Genomic DNA, 22,557 nt, shown 5'->3' with positions numbered 1-22,557 from the left:
TATAACTTATATAGAAATTTCCTCTATTTAAGGTTTTGTTTTTGTTTTTAACAACTTGGATTCTTTTCACAATGACTCTTAAAAAGAGCATCAAAACAGCTAAAATTGTTCTGCTGAAGGAAGTCAGTTGGGAGGAGGCAGCTCCCAAGAGCCACCTCAACTGCTGCTTCCTAGTGAACTACTGACTGGTCTAGGAAGTTTAACTGCTAGAGAAGGTAAATATGTTGAGTGACACACTGCAGTCACTTCCTATTATTCTCAACAGCTGTGAAGAGTATTCTCAGTAGCTGAGGCTTTCCATGCCTCTATAAAATTGCTATTGAGTTTAACCCTAAATAGATTTATAAGTGATTTATTTCTAAAATAGAGCCTATGTCTTAGGCTTTTTCACCATAAGGATCTCATTATAGGAAATTTTTCATTTATTGATAGAATAGTGTATACATTCAATTGTTCATCGACGGCTTTACAGGCACTATTTGTACTGAAAGGGTAGCAGTCAGTATAGGACATAAAGATAGAGAAGCCCTTTGCTTATGGAGCTTTCATATTCTGGAGGACAATAGCAACAGTAAACAAGTCTTTGAGACAGGGTCTTGCTAAGTTGCTGAGGTTGGCTTTGAACTTGGGATCTTCCTGTCTCCCAAACCACTGGGATTACAGATATGTGACCAGGAACAAGTTCCTATTCTTAATAATATCCTTGATTATTATGATGCTGTGAGGGTAATCAAGTTAGTTTTAGGTGGCAGAAGAGGAGAGTGGGGCTATTTTAGGTGAGAGGGTCAGGGAAGCCCTCTGGGAAGCATTAGAGTTCAGAATGATGATTGACAATGCTATGGAAGAAGAGCAGGTGGGCAGAGGGAACTGTGAGGACAAAGGGCCTGAGGAGGCAGGAGAAGCAGAGGAGTGATGTGACCTTATGTTTTTAAATAGTGATGGTTGCTGTGTGGAGAGGCAGGGGGTTATAGGAGAGCAGTAGAAGGAGCTTATCGAGGAAGTCAGTAGCACCATCTGCACATGTTGTCATGGTGCTTGGAGTCGGAAGATGGCCATGGAGAAGTGGACCCCTTGATCTGTTTTGGAGGACATGTTTTGGAGGATCAGCCTAAGAAAAGGATATAATGGCTGTGTTCCATGACTCATGTCCTGTTCATGTCCACTGGGTTGATTTTTAAATCTTTAATTTCTCAAAGTTAATTTCCTTCAAAATCTTCCTTTTGGACTAAGTAACTAAACAAGACTTCAGAAGTAAGAAAACAAACCACTAAACAAAACAATATCAAAAAATAAATTTACATTTGATGGGTGAGATCTGAAGTTATGTCTGTTGAAACAGGAATTCAGTAGGCTAAGGCTATTATTTTCTCTGGAAAATGGTTCACAAAAATCCTCTTGGTCTTCCCTGGGTCACCTGGCTGTGTCAGCCTCTACAACCTCCACCTCTACCTCACTGCCTTTCACCAAATCAACCCAGTCATGTTCTTCTTTCTTGGTGCTCCAGCAAGCCAAACTCTTTTTTCCCCCAGCACCTTTGCACTAGCTATATCTCTGCCTAGGAAGCTCTTCCATTACTCTTTTTAGGCATAATGCTATAGCTCCAAGCTTTCCAGGGGTCTGGAAAAAGTCCAAGATCTAGGAAATGTGTATTGTCTCCAAAATAGGACAAGAAAATTGCAAAATAAAAAATGAGTTAATGAATTTTAATTTAATGTCTACAAAACACAACATTATGCCAACTTCATTAATTACTAAACTTATTATTCATAGAATTTCACAATCTTAGAAATAGTTTTCTGTTCAGATTCCTGAGTATGCTGAGAAATCACAGCCGTATGTATATTAAAGGCATTACCTGTAGCCAAATAAAATTTAAATACAAAATTGTAAAATCCATTTGAAGATTTTAACAACTAAGAATATTTGTACTTCATAGTGGAACACAGGTGCATTTTAGTATATTTGCTGTGATGTGGGATGGAGTTTCCAAAATTAAAAGTATCAAGGTCTTTAAAAAATTCTTAAAATGGCTCTGCTTAAGTATTCTCTAAATAATGCACATGGCTCTTCACAGCTAGAAGGGGGAAAAGGAGATTTCAATGCAGCCTCATGTATTTTTCTCTCCCTAACTCTCCCCTCCATGCTAAATCTTTTCAGCCAGGGCTGTCAGGCCTGACTACATGGACCAGTACTTCCTTTCCTTTCTGAAAGGAAGTGAATAGCAAGGTAGAGAAATAGAAAGGACCCCAGAGGATGTTCAAAGGGTACATCCTAAGAATAGAGGATTAAGTGTGGATCAGGCAAGGCACTTCTACCCAAGTAACTCTGTAGATGATATGATGCAATGTGAGAAAAACAGGAATCCAAGGGTTCTGGATAGTCAAGAGACAGCAGATGCTTTGAAGGCAGGGACAGACATAGGACAAGCTAGAAATAGCTAAAGTTTATTGATTGCCTTCACCCCCACATAAATATCAGGAAGTACTGTAGATGAAAATAGACCCTGATACCTTGTCTGCACACACACACACACACACACACACACCTGCCTGATAAAGAGACCAGCAGGCACCACTAGAGTTTTGAGAAGATTTTTTTCTCCCCTCTCTGGTTCATAGGTCTCCCCCACTTTCTACCTGACAGCTTGTCCTTTCTGTCCTTCCTTCTCATCTTCTCCCTCCTCTCTCTGGGGGCACATTTTGGACTGTGCTTTGTAACTACTCCTCCTCTACCTGTCACTCAGCAGAGGGTTGTCTGTCTCTCCCACAATTTATTCCAATCGCTAAACATTTCATTCAAAAAAGGCCAAATGAAGACTTATCAATTGAAACTTAGCAGTCTTCAAAACCGGTATCTCACCAACAAATTTCTACAAATGTTAAACTAGATTTAAAAAAATTACTGGAATTAGCTTATGGCATCTAGATGAATTGGTCTGAGTGAATAGGTGACCTGGGTAAGTGACTGGACTATGAATGGAACTCTGGACTCCTAAACAAGGAGTAGAGGACCCTTACCCTGTGGTGTCTGTGTCCTATTTACCCACCCATCCTACAGTAGTACCCTGTAGATGCTCATAACCTGGGTAGATAGTGTCATGTTCCTTTGTGGTGATGGCCTTTGTGTACAGATAGCCACACCTCTTAGGGGACTCGGTCCCTCCACTTTTATTTCCCACACAAAATGTTGTCTAATCCTTTTGGAGATATTTTCTACTGAGTGCTCAATTTTAATCTGATCTTTGTTTGCAATGAGATAGCTTTCTGTAAAAGCTGAATTATTAACAACCAAAGAACCTGACTTATACTTTTTGTTGGCCTAAGAGTTTATCTAGCATAAACTATCTAATCCTGATTTAAAGAGCTATATTTGAATTTCTAAACTGAGAGAATAAGGATGAAAATTAAGTTGAAAAATATAAACTTACTTTATATAGGAAGGATAAAGATAAGCAAAACAAAGCAGGTGCTAGGAACAAAAGTATATATATATAAAAAGATCCTAAAACAGATGCTCAAAAGCACATAGAGTACAAAATATCTTTGATTGCCAACCTAACTCTGAAATCTTAACTCAATAAATAAGGATGGATCTGGTCACTTAAAAATCCATAAAAACTTCTTTAAGTGAAGTATTAAATAACTGCATGACAAAATGCAGTATGTAGAGGAATTAAAAATTTTTTTGAGGCTGTAGATTGAATAAAGTAAGTTAAAAAAATGTTTACATAAGATAAATGTGATATCTGGGAATTTCTTAGTTAGATAATAAGTACCGTTGAGAAACTGGCTGAGAGAATGTAGTCAAGAAACAGAGAGGAATACTACTAAATAGTTCATCAAAGTCAACATGTTTTACTCTTTTTCTCCTTCTGACCTTGGAATGATGCACCAGGAAGCAGGAAATGCCATACCATTTTTGGAACCTGAAATATGAGTGGGTTTCTGGAAGAAACCATGCTAGAGGAAAGTGTGTTGAGAGCAGAGTGAGGAAGAGCTTAGCCCCTCAGCCCAGTCCTCACTAAATCCTTCTAACTGAAGCTGAGGTTGTCAACTAGAACAGAGGTGGGTGCCATCGGGGGAGAAGCTGACAGAAGTGAAGACAGTCAGGGGCCTCCACATATTGCCCACCATAGAGCAAGGACCAGAATGCAAAACTGTTAGAATTATGAAGGGGAAATTACAGTCTCCATAATTCAGAGTGTGATTTTAATATTTTGCTTTAGTCTTCTGTGGATCAAGATTGCAAACAAAAAACAAGTGAAGACCTATACAAACGAAAGGAGGTAATTAACAAATTTAATTTATTTTTTGAAAGTTTACATATAAAAAATACATATTTCTTTCAAATGTCATTTGCACCAATAGAACAACACCAACAAAACAACATCATAAGAATTCCACTGCTTAAAAATTCTAAACTTGTATTTGGGGAAGAAAAAAATTCTCCTTAAAAACAACCTATTACAACAAATTTGTAGTGGGGGAATGTTTTTAACATAACAGGCTATCCATTCTCTATATATGAAGAACTACTACAAAGCAATTATAAAGATTAACCCTATTCTTTAAAATGGAAAAAGTACATGAAAAATCTGCTTCCACACACATAAAAATACAAATAGCCAATAAGCACAAATAGCCATTTAATTTTATTAATAATCAAAAATAAAAATTAAGAGACATAAAGTAGCTAAAATGAAAAATATTATCAGTGTTCAATATTGACAAGTGCTAAGAATCGGCTCCTCAATCATAATGTTCTTTAAATGTAATTTGGTACGATCTTTTTGGAAACAGCCCTGGCAGTGAGTGTCAACTTTAACAACATGCCTGTTAATTATCTCTTTTCATTTGTCTGGGTCTTATCTCTTGTTTGCAATCTTGATCCATAGAGGACTAAAGCAAAATATTAAAATCACACTCTAAATGATGGAGGCTTGGCTTTGACTAAGCAATTCTGATTCTAGGAATTTATCTTCAGAAATTATTAGACAAGTGCACAGATACATAAGATGCATATTATAGATACATTGATTATAGCAATGACAAATGGAAACAGCTTTCTAAAATTTCCATACTTGGAGATTGGCTTTATTTGTTAAAAATGACAATGGTGGTGGGTGGTTCTGCAATCTGTACAATTAGATAAATGAGAAATTATACCCAATGATTCAAATGTATGAATTGCCAAGATCATTGTAATGTTATGTGTAGCTAATTAAAAAATTAAATTAAATTTTAAAAAATGACAATGGAAGATGGCCATGAAATCATTGAAAAAAAAAAGAAAAAGGCAAATACACTATGATTTCTTTTTTAATACTAGGGATTGAACTAGGGCACTTAACCACTGAGCCATATTCCCAGCCCTTTTTATTTTTTCTTTTGAGAAAGTGTCTTGCTAAATTGCTTAAGAACTCTCTAAGTTGGTGAGGCTGCTTTGAACTTGCAATCCTCCTGCCATAGCCTCCCTTATCACTTGGATTACACGCATGTGCAATCCATCCCAGCTCTTAACTTTTTTACAGAATAAAAATGAGTGTATATGTGTCTGTATGTTTATGTAAGCATAAGAAAAATTTCTAGAAGTATTTATATTAAAATGTTAAGTGATCATATCCATATAATGGAGTTGTAAGCTCTAATTTCTTTAAAAAAATGCTTCTTCTACATTGTCAGATTGTTTTTTCAGTAAGTATACAATTTATAAAATCCACTAAAATATTATGGTTATTTCTAATACTGTAGAAATAGCAACTGAGTTAAAATGCTACCTTTAATCCCATGGTATCAACAGGTTTTTTTTTTCTATCAAATCTAGTGAACATACCTTTGATGATTATAAAAACATAAAAAGACAATGATATCTAAGAGCGAGATTCATTCACATCTCCTTCTGCAGATGACTAAAACTTATGTGTAGTTTCAAAAAAAAATAGCATTCTGTGACTCTTCTGTTCTCTGAAAAGAACTCTGCAGATTTTTTCTTTTCTGTGAGATTCTTGAAAATAGCAGTTTTGCTTCGATTTCTAAGAAATGTAAATATGGATATAGTGTCCTCTGTTACAGCACATTAATAATGAGATTTCAGCCATGTTGACTGTCTGACAAAAATATTCTTAAAGAGGTGAAATCAGTAGTCAAAAATGACTCAGTCCCTGGATGATTTGGCTGTTTGACATGAATTTGCTTTTAAGGAGTTTGTGGCCCAAGTATTCTACTGCTTACTTTAGTTATATGTTATCTGCCTTTCATATGAAAGTCTTTTATTTTTTCTGAAGATGGAAAAGAGACTCTGGAGAGAATGTGATTTCTTTAAGCCAAGGTCACCTCAAAACCTTATCTGTGTTCATTATGGTATTGAAGTAGCTATAGTTTCGTAAAACCTGTCTTCTCCCCAGGTGAGAGACTGCACTCATGTGCTTATTTCATTTAGCAAACATTCTTTGAGAGCCTTGCCCAGGTGGAATATAGTGGAAAGAATGTCAAAATAGAAGTCAGAAGGTCTCATTTCTTGATTTCTAGCAACTGTGTGACTCTGGGACCAGCAACTCCATCTCTCAGTTGTCCTTCTCTGTGACACAGTGTTACAGATCCCTGATGTCTCCCAAATGGCCTTGGCTCAAAGGTCAAATGAGATAATCCAACCATTGAAACATCATGGTGTCCAACACCATGTTTTCTGTGAGATACAGGTCTTTTTTGCATCTTTTGGGGAGGCAGAGTAATAAAATATGATCCCTCACTGCAGGGAGGTTTCAATGTGGTCAGGAAAGCAGGTCCTCAGCAGCACCTGAAATTAAGCAGGGGAGGAGGAGGTGAAGGAGCTATACCAAGAACTTAGAACTGTGGAGACTGAAGCTACATCATGGTGTTATCCATTTGACTGGTGTCATAATAGCCTACTAGCCTTCTTGCAGTTGGAATTGAAGGGAGGGGTAATATTGTCCTAGTGGAAACAGATATCCCCATTGGCTCATGAAATCTTGCAGTTAAACACAGGAACTTTTACAAGTTATTCCTTTATTTTTAAGGCACTCTTGCAGTTAGCATGAATAAAGCTAAGCCTCCTGATTCCTAGTGCATTCTGTCTCCAGAATTTCTTCTCAGAATGCTGATGCTGCCTGTTCTTTTCTCTTCCTATGATTGTAAAGGAGAAAAAGTTCAGGTTCATTTTTGCCTTTGTAAACATAATCTTGACTTCAGTAAGCAGCAAAGAGGAGCAGTTCTGTAAATTAGAGGAAATTCTCTGCCCCCAACACCGCAACTGAGTCAGGCAGTCAGATGAACTTGTGCTGTGAATGAACTAGAACTTAAAGCATAGATATTTGTGCCCTTATTGTATTATTTTCTGATTAAGGCATTAAGGATACATATCGTACAGCGTACAGCGCTATGGGTATGGCAGGGGTAGTGGTTAGAAATGCATCAGAGCCAGTTTATAAAACAAGAAAACACTGACCATGGCATAAACAAAAGTAAAGAGGTTTATTTTTTCACTTATAACAAGCAGCCTTAGGATAGACAGCCCAGGACTGGTGAGTATCTTAACAAGGCCACCAGAGACCCATGATTCCACTTCACAATGTCAGCAAAGTTATCTCCACCCACCTGCTTGTTCTGTTATTGTCACTAGAAAGGAAGGAAACCCATAGAAGCAACAGGCAGAAGGGTGTGGCAGTCAATTCCATCTGTCCCTTTTTAAAAGCTTGTAATTGAGCCAGTGAGTAAATCCACCTAGCATCTCTTACATCTCATTGGTGAGAACTCATTGGTAGACACAATCTCTGGAAGGTGACTGGGGAGAAAATAGGCTGTGGCTGGCAGTTGAATTGGCCCACTCTTAAGCATCTGCCCATAATAAGAAACACTAGGCCCATTGGACAGCGCTTCCACCAGTTGACAGACAATAGTTGCTAAGCAAGACTTGTCATTGTTTCACTGCCATCATTTTGCTTATTGAACTCGCTGTTTTATATATATTTTATCTTTTGATTTTCTTGGTGTCATGGCATTATCAAAATCTGTTGTTCTCCATCATAGTAGCTCAGAACACGTCCTTTGGTGTGTATGTTTCCAGGTCCTCAGCAAATTTCATGGTTCCATTTGTGATGGATACAAATGATTAGGTGCACACAACGTGTGTGTGAAAAACACAGATTTTCTTCTGCTTTTGTATAGAATTATAGAGACAATAAACAGTCCAAAAGAGATGAATTTATCAAAAAAAAACTGAAAATATTCTTAAGTTATTTCAGAAATTCTGGGGTGGGGAAATACCATGCATGGCAGAAGTGAGAAGGCTTTAGTGTCTTCATGTCACTTGCAGACCCATCAGGACCTATGCTGCCTGCGCTGTGGGGTTTTCTTTCAAGACACCCAGGACAAACAGCACATCTTTAAAGCAAGAACAATTTAAATGAAGCCTAGTTGGCATGCCTCTAATTACCTTCCTCTTTGAAAGCTTTAGAAAGGGCATTTAATCCTAAAAGCACCACTATTTCTCCCAGAAAAAAACCTTTGGAAAACCTTTTTGTGCCTATTCAGAAGACCATCGAAATTATGGAGATAAGTTCGTGCCTATATGGCTTATTACTGTTTTTGTTCTATGTTGATTTACTCCGCCAATATTGCTAAAAATTTCATTTTACAGTGTTGCATTTTTTAGATTGTGTCCTGTGTACTCTAACATAAAACAACAATCATAGCTTTATATCTTTAACACCATGGTATCATTGCATAAGTTAATGACTTATACATTAACTATAAGCAAAATTTGTTTCAAATTGCAGTGTTATTCTCTCCCAATTTTAGAATGATTGGAAGATACGGAAATAGTGTATTGGTTAAGAGACTCTGGAGTCAAGCAAAGCCAATTTCTCATTGATTCTCTACCATTGACTAGCCCATTTCCTCAATTGCTAAAAAGAGATCATTTTTCCTACTATACAGAGTTACTCTGAAGATGAAACTAAAGAAGATAACTTGGGTATTATTCTGAGCACAGTCATGGACTGGGCCTAACAACAAATGATGGGCACCTTTATTGATAATAATAAACAAGTTGTGGCTTTTGCTATTTCTTAACTGATTTGCAAGACCAGCTATCCTGAATATACCTCTTTCCTTTGTTTTTTTTTTTTTAACATTCTACTAAAGCAGATATTGAAGCTCTTCTATTTTATTTCTCTACTCATTTTCCAAGTATAAATCTTAATTTAAAATCTTTTATCTAAATGGCAATTACTCATTGATAGGAAAAGTTTATATTTTATAACCTCAAGTCCAAGTCTATTGTGAACCTATATATGAATAATATTCCATTATAAATAACATCTTCCTCTCTGCAAGAAGCAAGTCATCGTAGTTACTCCTTATTTTGCTGATACCATAATAGAAAATATATTAAATGCAACAAAGTATTACATTAGCTCCTCTGCCGACATCTTCTGTGCCTTTTGACTAGTAGGGGTTACTGTGGAAGAGCAGTAGTGGACCTTTTATAGAATTGCAGAAACAAGTGCCATGGCAGATAAACCCTAGTGCAGTTGACCTGTGTAACTTCAATGCCAATGTGTCCATATTTTAATTTTTCTCTGGTAGATTACAAATTCCTTGAGAAGTTTTCTCTAAAACATAATAATAATAATTTTGTTTACCTTCAAACAGTTTACAATTACAGTTATATAGCACTCAGTTGGGACCCAGTAAAACATGGGAATTTTACTGACTTAGGGTACAACTGCTAAGATTACTTTATGATTTTTTAGTACTTAATGCATGAGCATTAGAATCTATTTGGAAAATAAAACAAAAAAATTTGGAAATCATCAAATTTTTTTACCACCAAACACAGCCACCATAAGCATTCTGGTCAATTTCCTTTCTTCCTCATCTTATGGAGATTTTTGAAATGTACTTCATAATATAAATTTAATGTGATTATATGACCTTCATAAATATTTGAAATATACATAATTTTTGCCAGGTGGCTGGCTATGCCAGTTTACTTAAGCCTTCCATTTTTCTCTAGTTTGACAATAAGATTGCAAAAAATTATATTATAATTAATCGTGTAATATTCATCACATTTTTGTGAAATTGTCTCTGAATTTATAATTATTTCCTTTGGATAGATTGCAAGAGGTGAGATTAATGAGGGCAATATATGAGTGAATACCCAATTTCAGGTACATTTGACAATTATAGGTATCAACTTTCTTAAAAAGTAGCTTATTTAATTGATTATTTTAAATCACATTTATTTGATTGAATGAAATATGTTCTGGAACTTAGCAAGGTTTAAATAAGTAACCTGAAACTGTTCTAGCATACAGCACAAAGTGAGGAGCTGTGGTACACACCTATATTCCCAGTGGCTAGGGAGGCTGAGGCAAGAGGATCACAAGTTTGAAGCCAACCTCAACCACTTAGTAAGGCCCTAAGCAACTTAGCAAAACCTTGTCTCAAAATAAAAAATAAGAAGGTCTGGGATGTGGCTCAGTGGTTAAGTGCCTCTGGGTTCAATTCCCAGTACCAAAAAAAGAAAAAAGTGAGGAGCTTAATTTTCTTCTGATACATCACTTTTTGAATTTTCTGACTTCCACCTCTGTCTCTTTCAGTTTTACAGGAGATTCTAAACTCGCCTCAAGTATGCGCTATGTGGAAACACAATCAATGCAGATAGGCGCTTCCTATATGATTCAGTTCAGTTTGGTGATGGGATGTGGCCAGAAATATACCCCACACATGGACAACCAGGTGAAGCTGGAGTACTCAACCAACCATGGCCTTACCTGGCATCTTGTCCAGGAAGTAAGTATATTTTCTCATGTTTATGATTGGTGGCTTCTTCCTTTTCCATTTGAAAGCAGTTAAAATTCTAAAAGTCTCTTTTGAGTTGAAAAAAAAAGTATTATATAGCTTAAAGCTGACATAAAGTCAGCAATGTATTATAAGGAGACCACATTCTTCATTCTGAGATACTAAATGGGAATAACTTCAAGAACGAATACTCTCAAATTGTGTTTTGAATATTATTTTCTCTACTCTTTTTTCACTGTAAACTTCCTTTCCTTTCCCCATTTCATGTCTTCATCTCTTCCTTTCCTAGTTATCTTTACCTGGTTTCTCTTTAGAAACAAAATAAAACAAGAAAGAAATACAGATCCATTTTTTTAAAAATAAAATTTACTTTTTTATATATACATTGATAATCTGGCATTGTAATGAATGCATAAATACCATGATGAATATAATAATTTTACTGTATGCTAATAACAGATTTTAAAAATGGCTCCTAATCCATTTCTGTTTGTACATGTGAGAACTTGGAGACGTTTAATTCCATGTAGCATCTTATTTGCAGTTATTTCCCAAAATCATGGATTGCATCCACATCACCACCACCAATACTTAAGATTATTACATTAGACTTTCCTCAGGTTTTTTTGTTTGTTTTTGTTTTGGGACCTAGGGGTAATTAACCACTGAGCAACATCCTCAACCCTTTTTATTTTTTATTTAGAGACAGGGTCTAACTAAGTTGCTTAGGGCCTTGCTAAATTGCAGAGGCTGGCTTTGAAGTTGCAATACTCCTGCCTGCGCCTCCCAGCTAGAATTACAGGCATCTGCCACCATGCCCAGCTCCCTCAGGTCTTTTTCACTTACAGTGATAAGTAAACATATTTCCCCTGGGGAATAGAAGATGGAGTTTAATTTTGCCTATCTCTCTTTCAGGAATGCCTTCCAAGTATGCCGAGTTGTCAAGAATTTACATCAGCAAGCATTTACCATGCCAGTGAGTTCACACAGTGGAGAAGAGTCATAGTGCTTCTTCCCCAAAAAACTTGGTGAGAGATGACATCTTTAGATATGGCTGTCACTTTAACTTACTATCTCTATTGGCATGACTTGGATATTAAGATGAGTTAAGCACAATGGCAAGATATTTATTCATTATTTTGTACCATCCAAAAACCCAGATATTTCTTTTGTATTGAAAATATTTAAAAAATAGAGCTAATGAAAAACATGAAAAATTTCTTTCCCATGTCCCAGCTTCCTCTGACATCCCTTCTTGCCTGCCCCAAGTTTTTATTTTGGGGGTGAGAACTTAAGAGCCAGTTCCTTTAGATTTGACATACAAAAGGCAATGATACAGGAATCTAAAACTTCAAGCAGTATAAATTGCAAATTTATTGACATGCTTCAAAGCCCTTCTTTTTATATCAAAAACTTAACATATACTCCTTTCTCTAGTCATATTTTTTCAATAAATAAAAATCATCCCTAGGAGGCAGAGGCTTCAGTAATCAAGAAAGAATATTTTTAGTAATGTAAAAGAAAAAAAACCACACAATAGTTTTTCCCAGATGTTACACTGTTTCATGTTAGGATGACCAATCAAAACAGTGCAGTACTTAAGGAATGGGGGATTAAGAATTAAGTACTGTGAATAGGATTTAAAGCCCTTGAACAGGATGAACTTTGCCCAAAGAAGAAGCCCAGATAGAAATTAGAAGGCCTGAATTCTCAGAGTAGCTTTGTCAGAGGCTAGCCACATGATCTTCACATTCACTACCTTTTAAGGCCAATTCTTTATGCATAGAATGAAATTTTTAAATTGGATTATCTTAAGGGTCCCTCACAGTCCTGGAATTGTAAGATTCTGTGATGTGAACAGCAGAAAAAGCATGAGAGAGACAAGTATTATATTTTTCTGTGATATCTATCTTCCATACCCCTTTGGTGAAAAGAAAATTATGAAATAAATCCTCAGATTATTTTATCTAAAAATTAGATTCTACACAAAAATAATTGGTTAAATAACAACCTGGCATTATTTTAATACTTTTAGTTGAAAATTGAATAATGGCATTATGTAAGAATGCCTCCTTAATTAGTTTTAAGGGTGCATCATTACGACAGTTGGAATAAAATGTTTGAAATTTTATTCACACAGATCTTTTATTTTTTGTCCAACTGTGAGCCATTTCTGGGTACTCTGTTGATATTTTGTATAACAAGTTCTTACTTTCTGCAAGATCTACTTTTTGATGCCTACTGCTGGGAATATAATCAAACTTTTATTTAATTTCAAGGACTTTCTAATCATATATATCAGTAGAAATTTATGCAAAATGATACATCTGTAATTGAAGTAGTAGTCATACTGGATCCAAGCTACTGAGGGTTTTTCCGCCTTATTTCACATATACAAATAAGTATATTTCTATCATTATTTGAAAATTATTTTTATTCATGAAAATGTGTGGTATGATTTCAAAATTATAGTAAGATAATATCAGTGGTATATTTTAGAGATGTCTTTTCACCCCTAGAAACATTATGAGCTATTTTTCTTATTTATTTAGTAAGTACCCCAAAAGTATTAACCTTATCAGAAAAACATGTTTATAAATATTTTACACTCAAAATGTATGTTATACTACTACTTCTTCTTTTTTTTTTTCTTTGCACTATTATTTCTTAACTTGAAAGATGTATCAGCAAAGTGAAAGTTTTAGCATAGTCAGGAGAGGTTAATTGTCCTCAATGTTAATTAAACACTGGAAAGGAGATATATTGACCCTTAAACTCTAGCCTGAACACAGTGCCTACTATATCGTAGGTGGCTCATTGAATGTTGGAAAATTATATAGAATTTCAATTCAGTGTGCCTCAGTAAACTAAAGAGATATTTTATTATAAGATACTTCAGTCTGAAGACAGAAAAAATCAACTAAGTTATTTTTTTGTGCATTTGCCTTTAAACACATGTTAAAAAGAAATGAATTCTTTCTGCTTTTCCAACTTTCCTTCAAAGCCCTGGAAAAAGAAAGTGAAAATATTTTTTAAAAACAAACAGCTCAGTAGGATATTTATTTTAGCATTCTTACTGACTAATACTTACATTATTGCTACATTTAAATAAATAGTGTTTAACTGGTTATTGCCATTGTTTTGGGATCTATAACATTTAAAATTTCTGCTATAAAGATTAGATATATTTACTCTCCTTGGCATTCTTGATAACTTTATTATATTCATTTCAAACTTTCGCAAATAATATTTCATTGGGGAAAGCCATGAAGCTTAGCTTGAAGCTGTGTTATTTTGGACAAATCTTTGTTCTGCTATTTTGATTCAAACTTACACAAAATATAAATTGAATGCATAAAAGCAAATGTGATTCTTGCATTATTAAAGATCTGTTAACTTTGGAAAATGTACTAGTTAGGATAACTTAGAATGGAAATATCAAATGTATACACCTGCTCAGAGAAATTATATTGTATAAGAACTGAACAGTTGTTACCCAATGAAAATTAACTTTGTTTTTATGAGAGACATTTACATAAGAACAGGGCCTAATGAGACCCAAACAGCTGTCAGTCGCCAACTTCATAAACAAATCAACACCTAATGACTGAATGAGTTTCAGAATAATTGGGTAAATGTAATTACAGGAACTCTGAAGGTGGAAAATACAATTTAGTCAGCCTTCATTTACCTTGATTCCTCAGGCTATCCAACTACCAAGAGATGACTCAATGCCACTTTGTTTCTGTTTTGAAGTTTATATGGGGGAAAAAATTAAATGAAGATTCAAGTTCTGTTGCTTTGGGGAATCCATAGAGTTTGGGTTTTAAATGCAAGTCAACTTCATTTCATGACCCACATAGCAGTAGTTCCACTTTCAGATTCTATCCAAAGTGTGCAAGACCTTCCTAAGATTACTTAGTTGGGAGAAAGAGAGAATCAGGCAAATTAAACATTGGTATTTTGGGCCAATATTTAGCAGTGATGCAGCTGAAAATCAGTGAGATCACACCTTGTCCTCCCACGTGTGACCAGCTGGAGATGGCTCACACAACTGATTTTTTTTTCTCACTAAAAATGAAGCCAATATTCAACCACCATTTATTGCACTCTCTCTTAATTAACATCAGAACATTAAACTATGGGTTTTATTTAAATGGAATAATTCCCCTTAAGCTTTTTGTCTTAAGGAAATAACTTTTTTAAGAGTTCATAGAATGTGTGTAAGGTTTAATTTACCTAGAAAAAGAATTCAGAATGTGTCTGCACGTGACTAGTAAAAGCATAAATGAACTGGGAAATCTAGGACAGCTTCCTGAACCCTCATACCACATTTAAATACTGGAAGTGACAAAGCCTCCTAATAAAGTATGCCATGGGTTTTGTAGCAGCATGTAACTATAAAGAAAACTGTCACCTTGGCCTACACACCACTAGAGGAATCATTTTATTTGAGAGCTAGAAGGGATCTTAGAAATCAGTTTGCTGAAACCCTCTATTTGAGAAGTGAGAAAGCAGATGCCCCTGAAGGCTTAGATTTCTCACTAAAGGTCACACAGGTGATAAATTGTTCAGCAGGGTCTTGTCCTTTGATTCTTTACTATATTACCTACAGAAGTGAGAAACAGTCTACCCTTTCCTGAGCTGTTCAGCCACTCATTGACTCATTTTTTAACACAATTTTATGAGCACTTACTTTATTCTTTTCCTGTGTAAACCATTGGAACTAAAGATATTCCTGTCTCAGATGATCTTACAGTCTCGTCAGCTGTGGTCCTGGACTTGACTCAGATTAGAGTCAACTCTCCTTTTCATGATGACAATGGTGCATGAGTTTTATTTGCTTCTATTCTGTAGGGCTCTAGACTACAAGACAATGTATCCACTTTTAGAGAGGGCTTTTCTAAAAACCATTTCTTAATGGGACTATGGAAATTGTCATGACCGTTTAATTACAAGCACAAATCTGTTACCATAGAGGAGGTGGTACATCTGTCCTACTGTATGTCCTTTGACAAGGACTATACACCAGCAAAACTGTGTCTACTGGATATACCCCAGTGAATTCAGGAATTATCCTACCAGGAATGAAAGTGCAACCTATTAGCAACAGATCATTGGTAAAATAAACAATAAAACTCAGTCTGGATTTTAACAGTCTGTTATGTACTTAGGGAGTACTTAATATGTGTAATTGATCCTGAAAATTTAATGGATCATTCAGAGACATTAAGATCAAATGTATGTGTAGATGGCATGCTTAGGGATGGTTTAATCAGGAAGCTAAGCAACCACAATCATTCTGCAAGTCCTTTCTTTGTTATTTTGTTTAGTATTTTAGCCAAAAAGATCTAATGACAGATTCCTGAAAATTCCTACAGGTGAGAAATATGCCATAATTTTAAAAAGAATATTTTAAAGTAGTGAGTGACTGGAGGCCTTTTGACAGTGCTCTCAAAATACTCTCTTCTTTAAGCTTTATATCTGGTTTCAATGAATTAAGGTCCCAAGTGTTTCTCTCTGTGCAATGTTCCCCTTCAGTTTTCATCTCCAGTAAAGATCAGCTGGTCCCTGAAATTTAAGCAAGTCAGTGTTTCAGAAGAAGCAGAATTTAACATGCAGGTGTTCTTATTTGTGAAATAGTATGGTATATATACAATATGTCCTCTTCCCCCAGAACTATAATACCCCAAATAAAATTTTTGTTTTATATTGTAAGCTAACTGAAAATCTGCCAATAACTAGTGATACATTTGTTCTGAGAAACTGAATTATTCTGACTGGAAATTTTACATTTTTTCTGTGAAAGCCTCCATTTAGTAGATATTTTTATTTTTTAAAAAGTATCCTCTTTTGTTCTTTTTCTAGCACCAAATCTCTGAGCAGCCACAAAAATAAAGATATTTTGTTTTTCTTTAAAACATCTCAAATGAATTAAGATTGAAGTATATCTAATATAGGGGATTTCTTTTTAACTTTCATTCATGATAGAATTGTTGTATTGCACAGTAGTTGAGTGAAAATAAATGATGAACAGCTAAATACAAGTTCCAGAAAGTGAGTTATCTGGCGCTCTGGCATTCTGGAGCACTATTTTTATTATGTACTTTGTTTCCAGGTCCAGTGCCACCCGCTTCCGATGGAGTCAGAGCTACTACACAGCCCAGGATGAGTGGGCTTTGGACAGCATTTACATCGGGCAGCAGTGCCCCAACATGTGCAGTGGGCATGGCTCATGTGACCATGGCATGTGCAGGTGCGTGCTCCAGTAAATGCAAACCATCCCTGCTTCTCAGGATCATGTCTATGAGTATACCACAGCTGTTGTCATCAGTTAGTAGATAGACTAATAAATGATGAAATAACCAAAAGAAAATGAGCCTACTTTCTCTTCTTTCTTTAGATGTAAAAGATACCATTACATTAACTGAGTACAGGGGTAAACACCTGTAATCTCAGTCACTTGGGAGGCTGAAGCAGGAGTAACCCATGTTCTAGGCCAACCTAGGCAATTAGCAAGACCCTGTCTAAATGAAAAAAAAAATTAAAAATCCGAGGGTGTGGCTCAGTGATAGAGTACCCCTGGTTTCAATTCCTGTACTAAAAAAGAAAAAAAAGATATATTAAAATAAGTATAAAGCCATATATAGTCTAGAGACAACAGCTTCTGGTTTTTAAATTTCAGAGTTTATTAAAAACGCCTTGCTGTCTTTTCCCCTTTCTCTCCTTGAAAGTCTTAAAGCACTAGTGAAACTGCAGCTCGCTCTCCTGTGCCACTTCAACAGAAGCTCAAGGTTGTACATGCAGGGAGACAGTGATTATCACTAATGAGAATGAGAAAGGAACACACTTGAATCCATAAAGACTATAAAAGAGACATAATTAAATCAGAAGGAGAAACTGAAACATGGCCATAGTTGCATGTTGGTTGAACAGACAAACATTTCTATGTGACTTTTTTAAGCCTGCCGGAAAATTCCACTATATCTTACCCCGACTCCATATAAGCACATATACCTGTGTCCTTCCTCATTGCTGTTTAATGCCTAAATTCTACCATTCTACCATGATGTCTTCTCAGGAAGGATTCTATTTATTTGGGGGAGTATGAAAACTAAATTGTTTTAGTACCACACCACATACACAGATAAACACTGTAAAGAAAAATCTCATGCTAATGATAAGACGCAAGGAAAAGTGAGACACCTAACATGTTTTTGGCAAGATGGCTGTTGTGCTGCCAAGTAGTTGGTGACTTGGTTACTTGGCCCTGCTCTCTCATAGGTGTGACCAAGGATACCAAGGCACTGAATGCCATCCAGAAGCTGCACTTCCTTCCACAATTATGTCGGATTTTGAGAACCAGAATGGTTGGGAGTCTGACTGGCAAGAAGTAATTGGGGGAGAAATTGTAAAACCAGAACAAGGATGTGGAGTTGTCTCTTCTGGATCATCTCTGTACTTCAGCAAGGTATGACCAAGACTGGGGTGAGTCACAGGGCAGTGGCTACTTTAATGTGTGACTTGCTTAGAGCACAGGCTGAACTCCAAAGGTACATATATGCAATGCTTTGCTTTTGCCCACATTCCCTGCTTTTGACAGGGTTTTGTTGAACTCCTATCACTTCACTACATTTTGGGAAACTTAAAAGAGTTTTTTTCATTGTTTTTGGTTACTACAGATTGTACCTGATCTCAATCCTGTTTCTTCTCTTCTGATGTCAGACAGGCTGTGTCTTGAGGCTTTTTAAATGGGGAGGCTCTTGGTATTTCCTTACCCTGGCCTTTGGCAGGTGTTTGGATGTGTGGGCTTCAGGTGAGAAATGAGCAGGGGTAGGAGTAGAAGGGCTTAGAGGTTAAGGAAGCAACTCTGGAGCCAGTCTACATGATTCAACCTGATTCTACCATTTCCTAGCTCTGTAATTTTGAGCACATTACTTCGATCTCCTGGTGGCTTCACTTTCTCATCTGCGAAATTGGGACAATAGAGAATCTACTTTGTTGGGGGTTTCATGTAGATTAAATGAGCTAGAATTTAACAATTATGTAAAAGAATCTCTGACATATAGAAAACCACTTTTATGTTCATTTATTAATTTGTCATTCCATTAACCTCAGAAATATGATTGGAGAAAGGAGGAATAAGGGTAGGGAGGGCTGTCCCAAGAGAACTGAGCAGCTGTCCATGGTGAGCAGAAATCTCAGGTCTTATTTTGGCTTGGTTCCATAGATACTGGTGAAACTCTACATCAAAGTTTATCTTGCAGTCTTCAGCTTTCACACTAGTGCTACCAAATTAGACATGCAGATTGGTAGATTCCAAGTAGGGACCACAGTATAATTGACTGATTATCTTAGAATACCCACGATCCCTGTTGCTTGGTTAGGGATGAGATAGAGGTAATCATCTGCTTCTCCTCCCTTGCTACAGTATAGATTGAACATTCTTTTCCTGTCTGCTCCAGTGTATCTTCTTACGTAATTTTCAAAGGGACTAGAAAGGGTACAGTTTTAATCTCCAAACTGAACAACATCTCTTAACTGTTATTATTGGCAGCTCTCTTTAGAACGTGTAGTGCTTAAATACTACTTTCCAGAAAGGACTAGAGCCACCAATTCTGAGACAATTAGAAATGTCCTACTTTACATCATGTACTAAGTAGAGAGGTGTGAATAATATACCATAGGGCTGATATGTTGCAGAATATGTTTAGGCGGAAATCCAAGATAAATTAATTTATGCAAGTGCAAAAATAGGTACAGGTTTTGTTTTGATGCAGGTGCAGAACAAAGAATCAGAAAATAAACAAGACAAGGAATGATAGAAAGTCGGGAATGGATTCATTGACAATGAAGGTCCTCTAATGAATATTATTAAAGATAATAGTCAATGAATGATCAACATGCATTATATAGATCTGCATATGCTATAAAATTGAACAGAAAAGAGAAGGCTATAAGCATTAATTTTAAAATAAGATTATGAGGGCTGGGGTTGTAGCTCAGTGGTAAAGTGCTTGCCTAGCATGTTTGAGACCGTGGGTTCAATCCCCAGCACTGTATTAAAAAAAATAAATAAATAAAGTTGTTGTTGTTGTTTTTTAAAGTGCCTGACCTTCTAAGGAATAACTGAAATAAAATTTTAAAAAATAAGATTATGAATCTTTCACCAACATATACTCAAATATCCCAGTAAATGTGTGTGTACACACACACATACACAAATTTTAAATACATAAAAGATCTGTGTTACATGTCATTATTTCTTCCACTTAATTCAAGAGAGCCTAGGGAGTAAGATTTCCTGGGTTTGTATCTGTGCTCCAAAACTTATTTATTGATTGACCTTTCAAAGTTATGTCATCTCTCTGTATTTTAGTTTTCTTGTCTGGAAAGTGGGATTTTGAGAGTAATAAGTGAGTTAATGCAGTAAGAACAAAAAATAATGTTGGGCACATCAAAAAAGCTCAGTAAATGTTAGCTATCATAATTATATTTTATGAAAATAAATTTCAAATTGGTATTATTGAATTTGTCTACATAATTTTAAAAGTGAAATTTTTCTCTTCACCTCCCAATCCAGCTTTCCCTTGTGAATTTTTGTCAGAATATCTCAGAGTAATTGCTTGCTTTTTTTTTTCTTAAATGATTGAGATCTGTTTAGATATCTAGTTGGGGAAATCACCTGAAGTCAAAAAAGGGAAAAACTGGTTTCATGCAGTCAAAACACAAGGAGGCCTCATAGTTGTCAATAACTCAAATGCCCACAGAGCCATCTCTATCTCCATTCCATTGTCACGCAGTGACAAGGAAAAACACAGAGGAAGGTTTTAGATTGTCAATCTCTCTGTCCTTAGAGGAATGGTGGTCAGAGCCATAGTCATGTGTTCACTGGTTTGGTAGAAAAGGGGGATACCAATTTGGCAGTCCCCCAGCAAACATTTGGAAGTGGAGAATAGGCAAGATCCCCAAAGAAGGACTTTAGGCCATGCACAAAGCACCCTCGATTAACTTATCTAAAAATATACTTCCATCCTTTTCCTTTCCTCTTGACAATGTCCAGGATGGTCTCCTCCCCTCACTGCATAACTTATATTCATTTTCCAAACATGAGTCTTCTGCTTCAGCTAGGAAACTCTCCTGGTCATCCAAGGTTTCCAGTTTCCCTGCCTTGCTCTGGATCCTGTGCCCCATTACACTTCCTTTTTTTTTTTTGCATCACATAAACCTTTCAGCATCCACTCAAAGCCTGCTGTGTCCATGAAGACTTTGGGAGCTAGGGAAAACTGTTGTAATCTCTCTATCTTTAGAACACTCTCCATTCATACATCTACTGATCATCTTGTTTTGTATCCACACAGTACCTAGCAGAATGTAGAACCCCACTAACAGAGTCAAAAGATAAAGTATTAGGCTCCCAAATTCATGCCTGGCACTAGACATACACGTGTCAATAAATACCCTGAATACTAAATAGATTTGAGAACTAGTAAGTGATCATAGGACCAAAGGGGCCTCAACAAGTAACCAAGACTTGGTCTGCAGTCCTCAGTTGTCATCACTGTCTCTGCTGCAAATCTGTGGGCCCTTTGCGTGGTTGTTTCTATAATACATGGTACAAAAAATTGAAGAAGGGAATGAGTGAATGAAGGAAGGAAGGAATGAAGTTAAGAAAGAAATGCTGAAGGAATGGTTACTATCAAATAAATCGAAGTCTTTGTTTTTAGGGCATTTTGATTAGCTAAAGAAATTTCAATGGGAAGCAAAAGATAAAGATAAATGAAATATTTTAGAGGTTCTGTTGTAAAAATTCTAGTTGTAAAAGCATTCCTTATTAAAACTTATTTCATTTTTGGCTAAACCCTTAAAGTAGTGAACCATTTTAATCTAGAATTTGAGGATAAAGTTGAAAGGTAATTTCCACACTCCCGGAATGAGGAGATGCTTAACCTACTACTCAAACACACATGCACATAGAAACACACATGTGCACATGTATCAGCACATATGCACAAATCCATTGATCACAGTGTAGCAGAAGAACTTCAAAGCATCTTTTATATCCATTTCTAAATTCCAACAAAAACTTTGTCATGAGCCATTTCCTTTTCTTTCTTCTTTTTTCTCCCTCTTCCTTTAAAACAATATTCAGCATTATTTCAGGTCACTGAACAAAAGAAAATGATTTGTGCTATTCTCTAGGAAAAAACACTTTCAGTGCCAAACTAAGCATTAGTGTGATATTTTCCATCATTTACAAAAATCCCACAAAACCTTCTTTCGAAACCTCTGTAGACTAACACTATCATCTCCTGGAAAAACAACTCTGCTCTGTGAATTTCACAATAGAACAATCATTCCAACCAGCTAATTGTGATAATTGGCTTTTTTTTTTAACTTTCCTCACCTTAGATGTTTATCCTTCTGGCTCATTCCCACATGCCAAGTTTTTCACAAGTTTGCTTAGATTGGAATTAACCTGCTAGGTTCTGAAGGTTTTCCTCTAAAAATCATTCTTCCTGCAATGAGCCTGGAGCATGAAAATACTAGGATCACTGAGGGTTTCAAATCAACCATCAGAAAAATTTTAAGTACATATAACAAGTTCAAAATGCATATTACTTATAAGATTCCTTCAAATACATACTTAAAAATGAAAGTTTCAAGGAGGGAGTTCCAGCCTCAGAATTAACTTCAATTCTCATTTTGTGGGAACCTTCATTTGTCTTGG

The 22,557-nt window shown here is 36.0% G+C and overlaps 1 protein-coding gene across 1 annotated transcript in view; it reads left to right on the top strand.

Moving 5' to 3' along the window:
- The window catches only part of Reln (reelin), a 473,157-nt gene that overhangs the window by 339,792 nt on the left and 110,808 nt on the right, over window positions 1-22,557 (top strand). Inside the window, exons 21-24 of the mRNA XM_046464128.2 lie at window positions 10,625-10,817; window positions 11,742-11,854; window positions 16,945-17,082; window positions 18,111-18,297. Coding sequence (XP_046320084.1) covers window positions 10,625-10,817; window positions 11,742-11,854; window positions 16,945-17,082; window positions 18,111-18,297 — 631 coding nt within the window. The remainder of the gene's footprint in view (window positions 1-10,624; window positions 10,818-11,741; window positions 11,855-16,944; window positions 17,083-18,110; window positions 18,298-22,557) is intronic.

The sequence above is a fragment of the Marmota monax genome, unplaced genomic scaffold (assembly GCF_021218885.2).
Source record: "Marmota monax isolate L192 unplaced genomic scaffold, Marmota_monax_Labrador192_F-V1.1 WCK01_AAM20220418_F8-fsc00065, whole genome shotgun sequence".
NCBI lineage: Eukaryota > Metazoa > Chordata > Mammalia > Rodentia > Sciuridae > Marmota > Marmota monax.
This window is presented reverse-complemented; position numbering and strand designations above follow the sequence as displayed.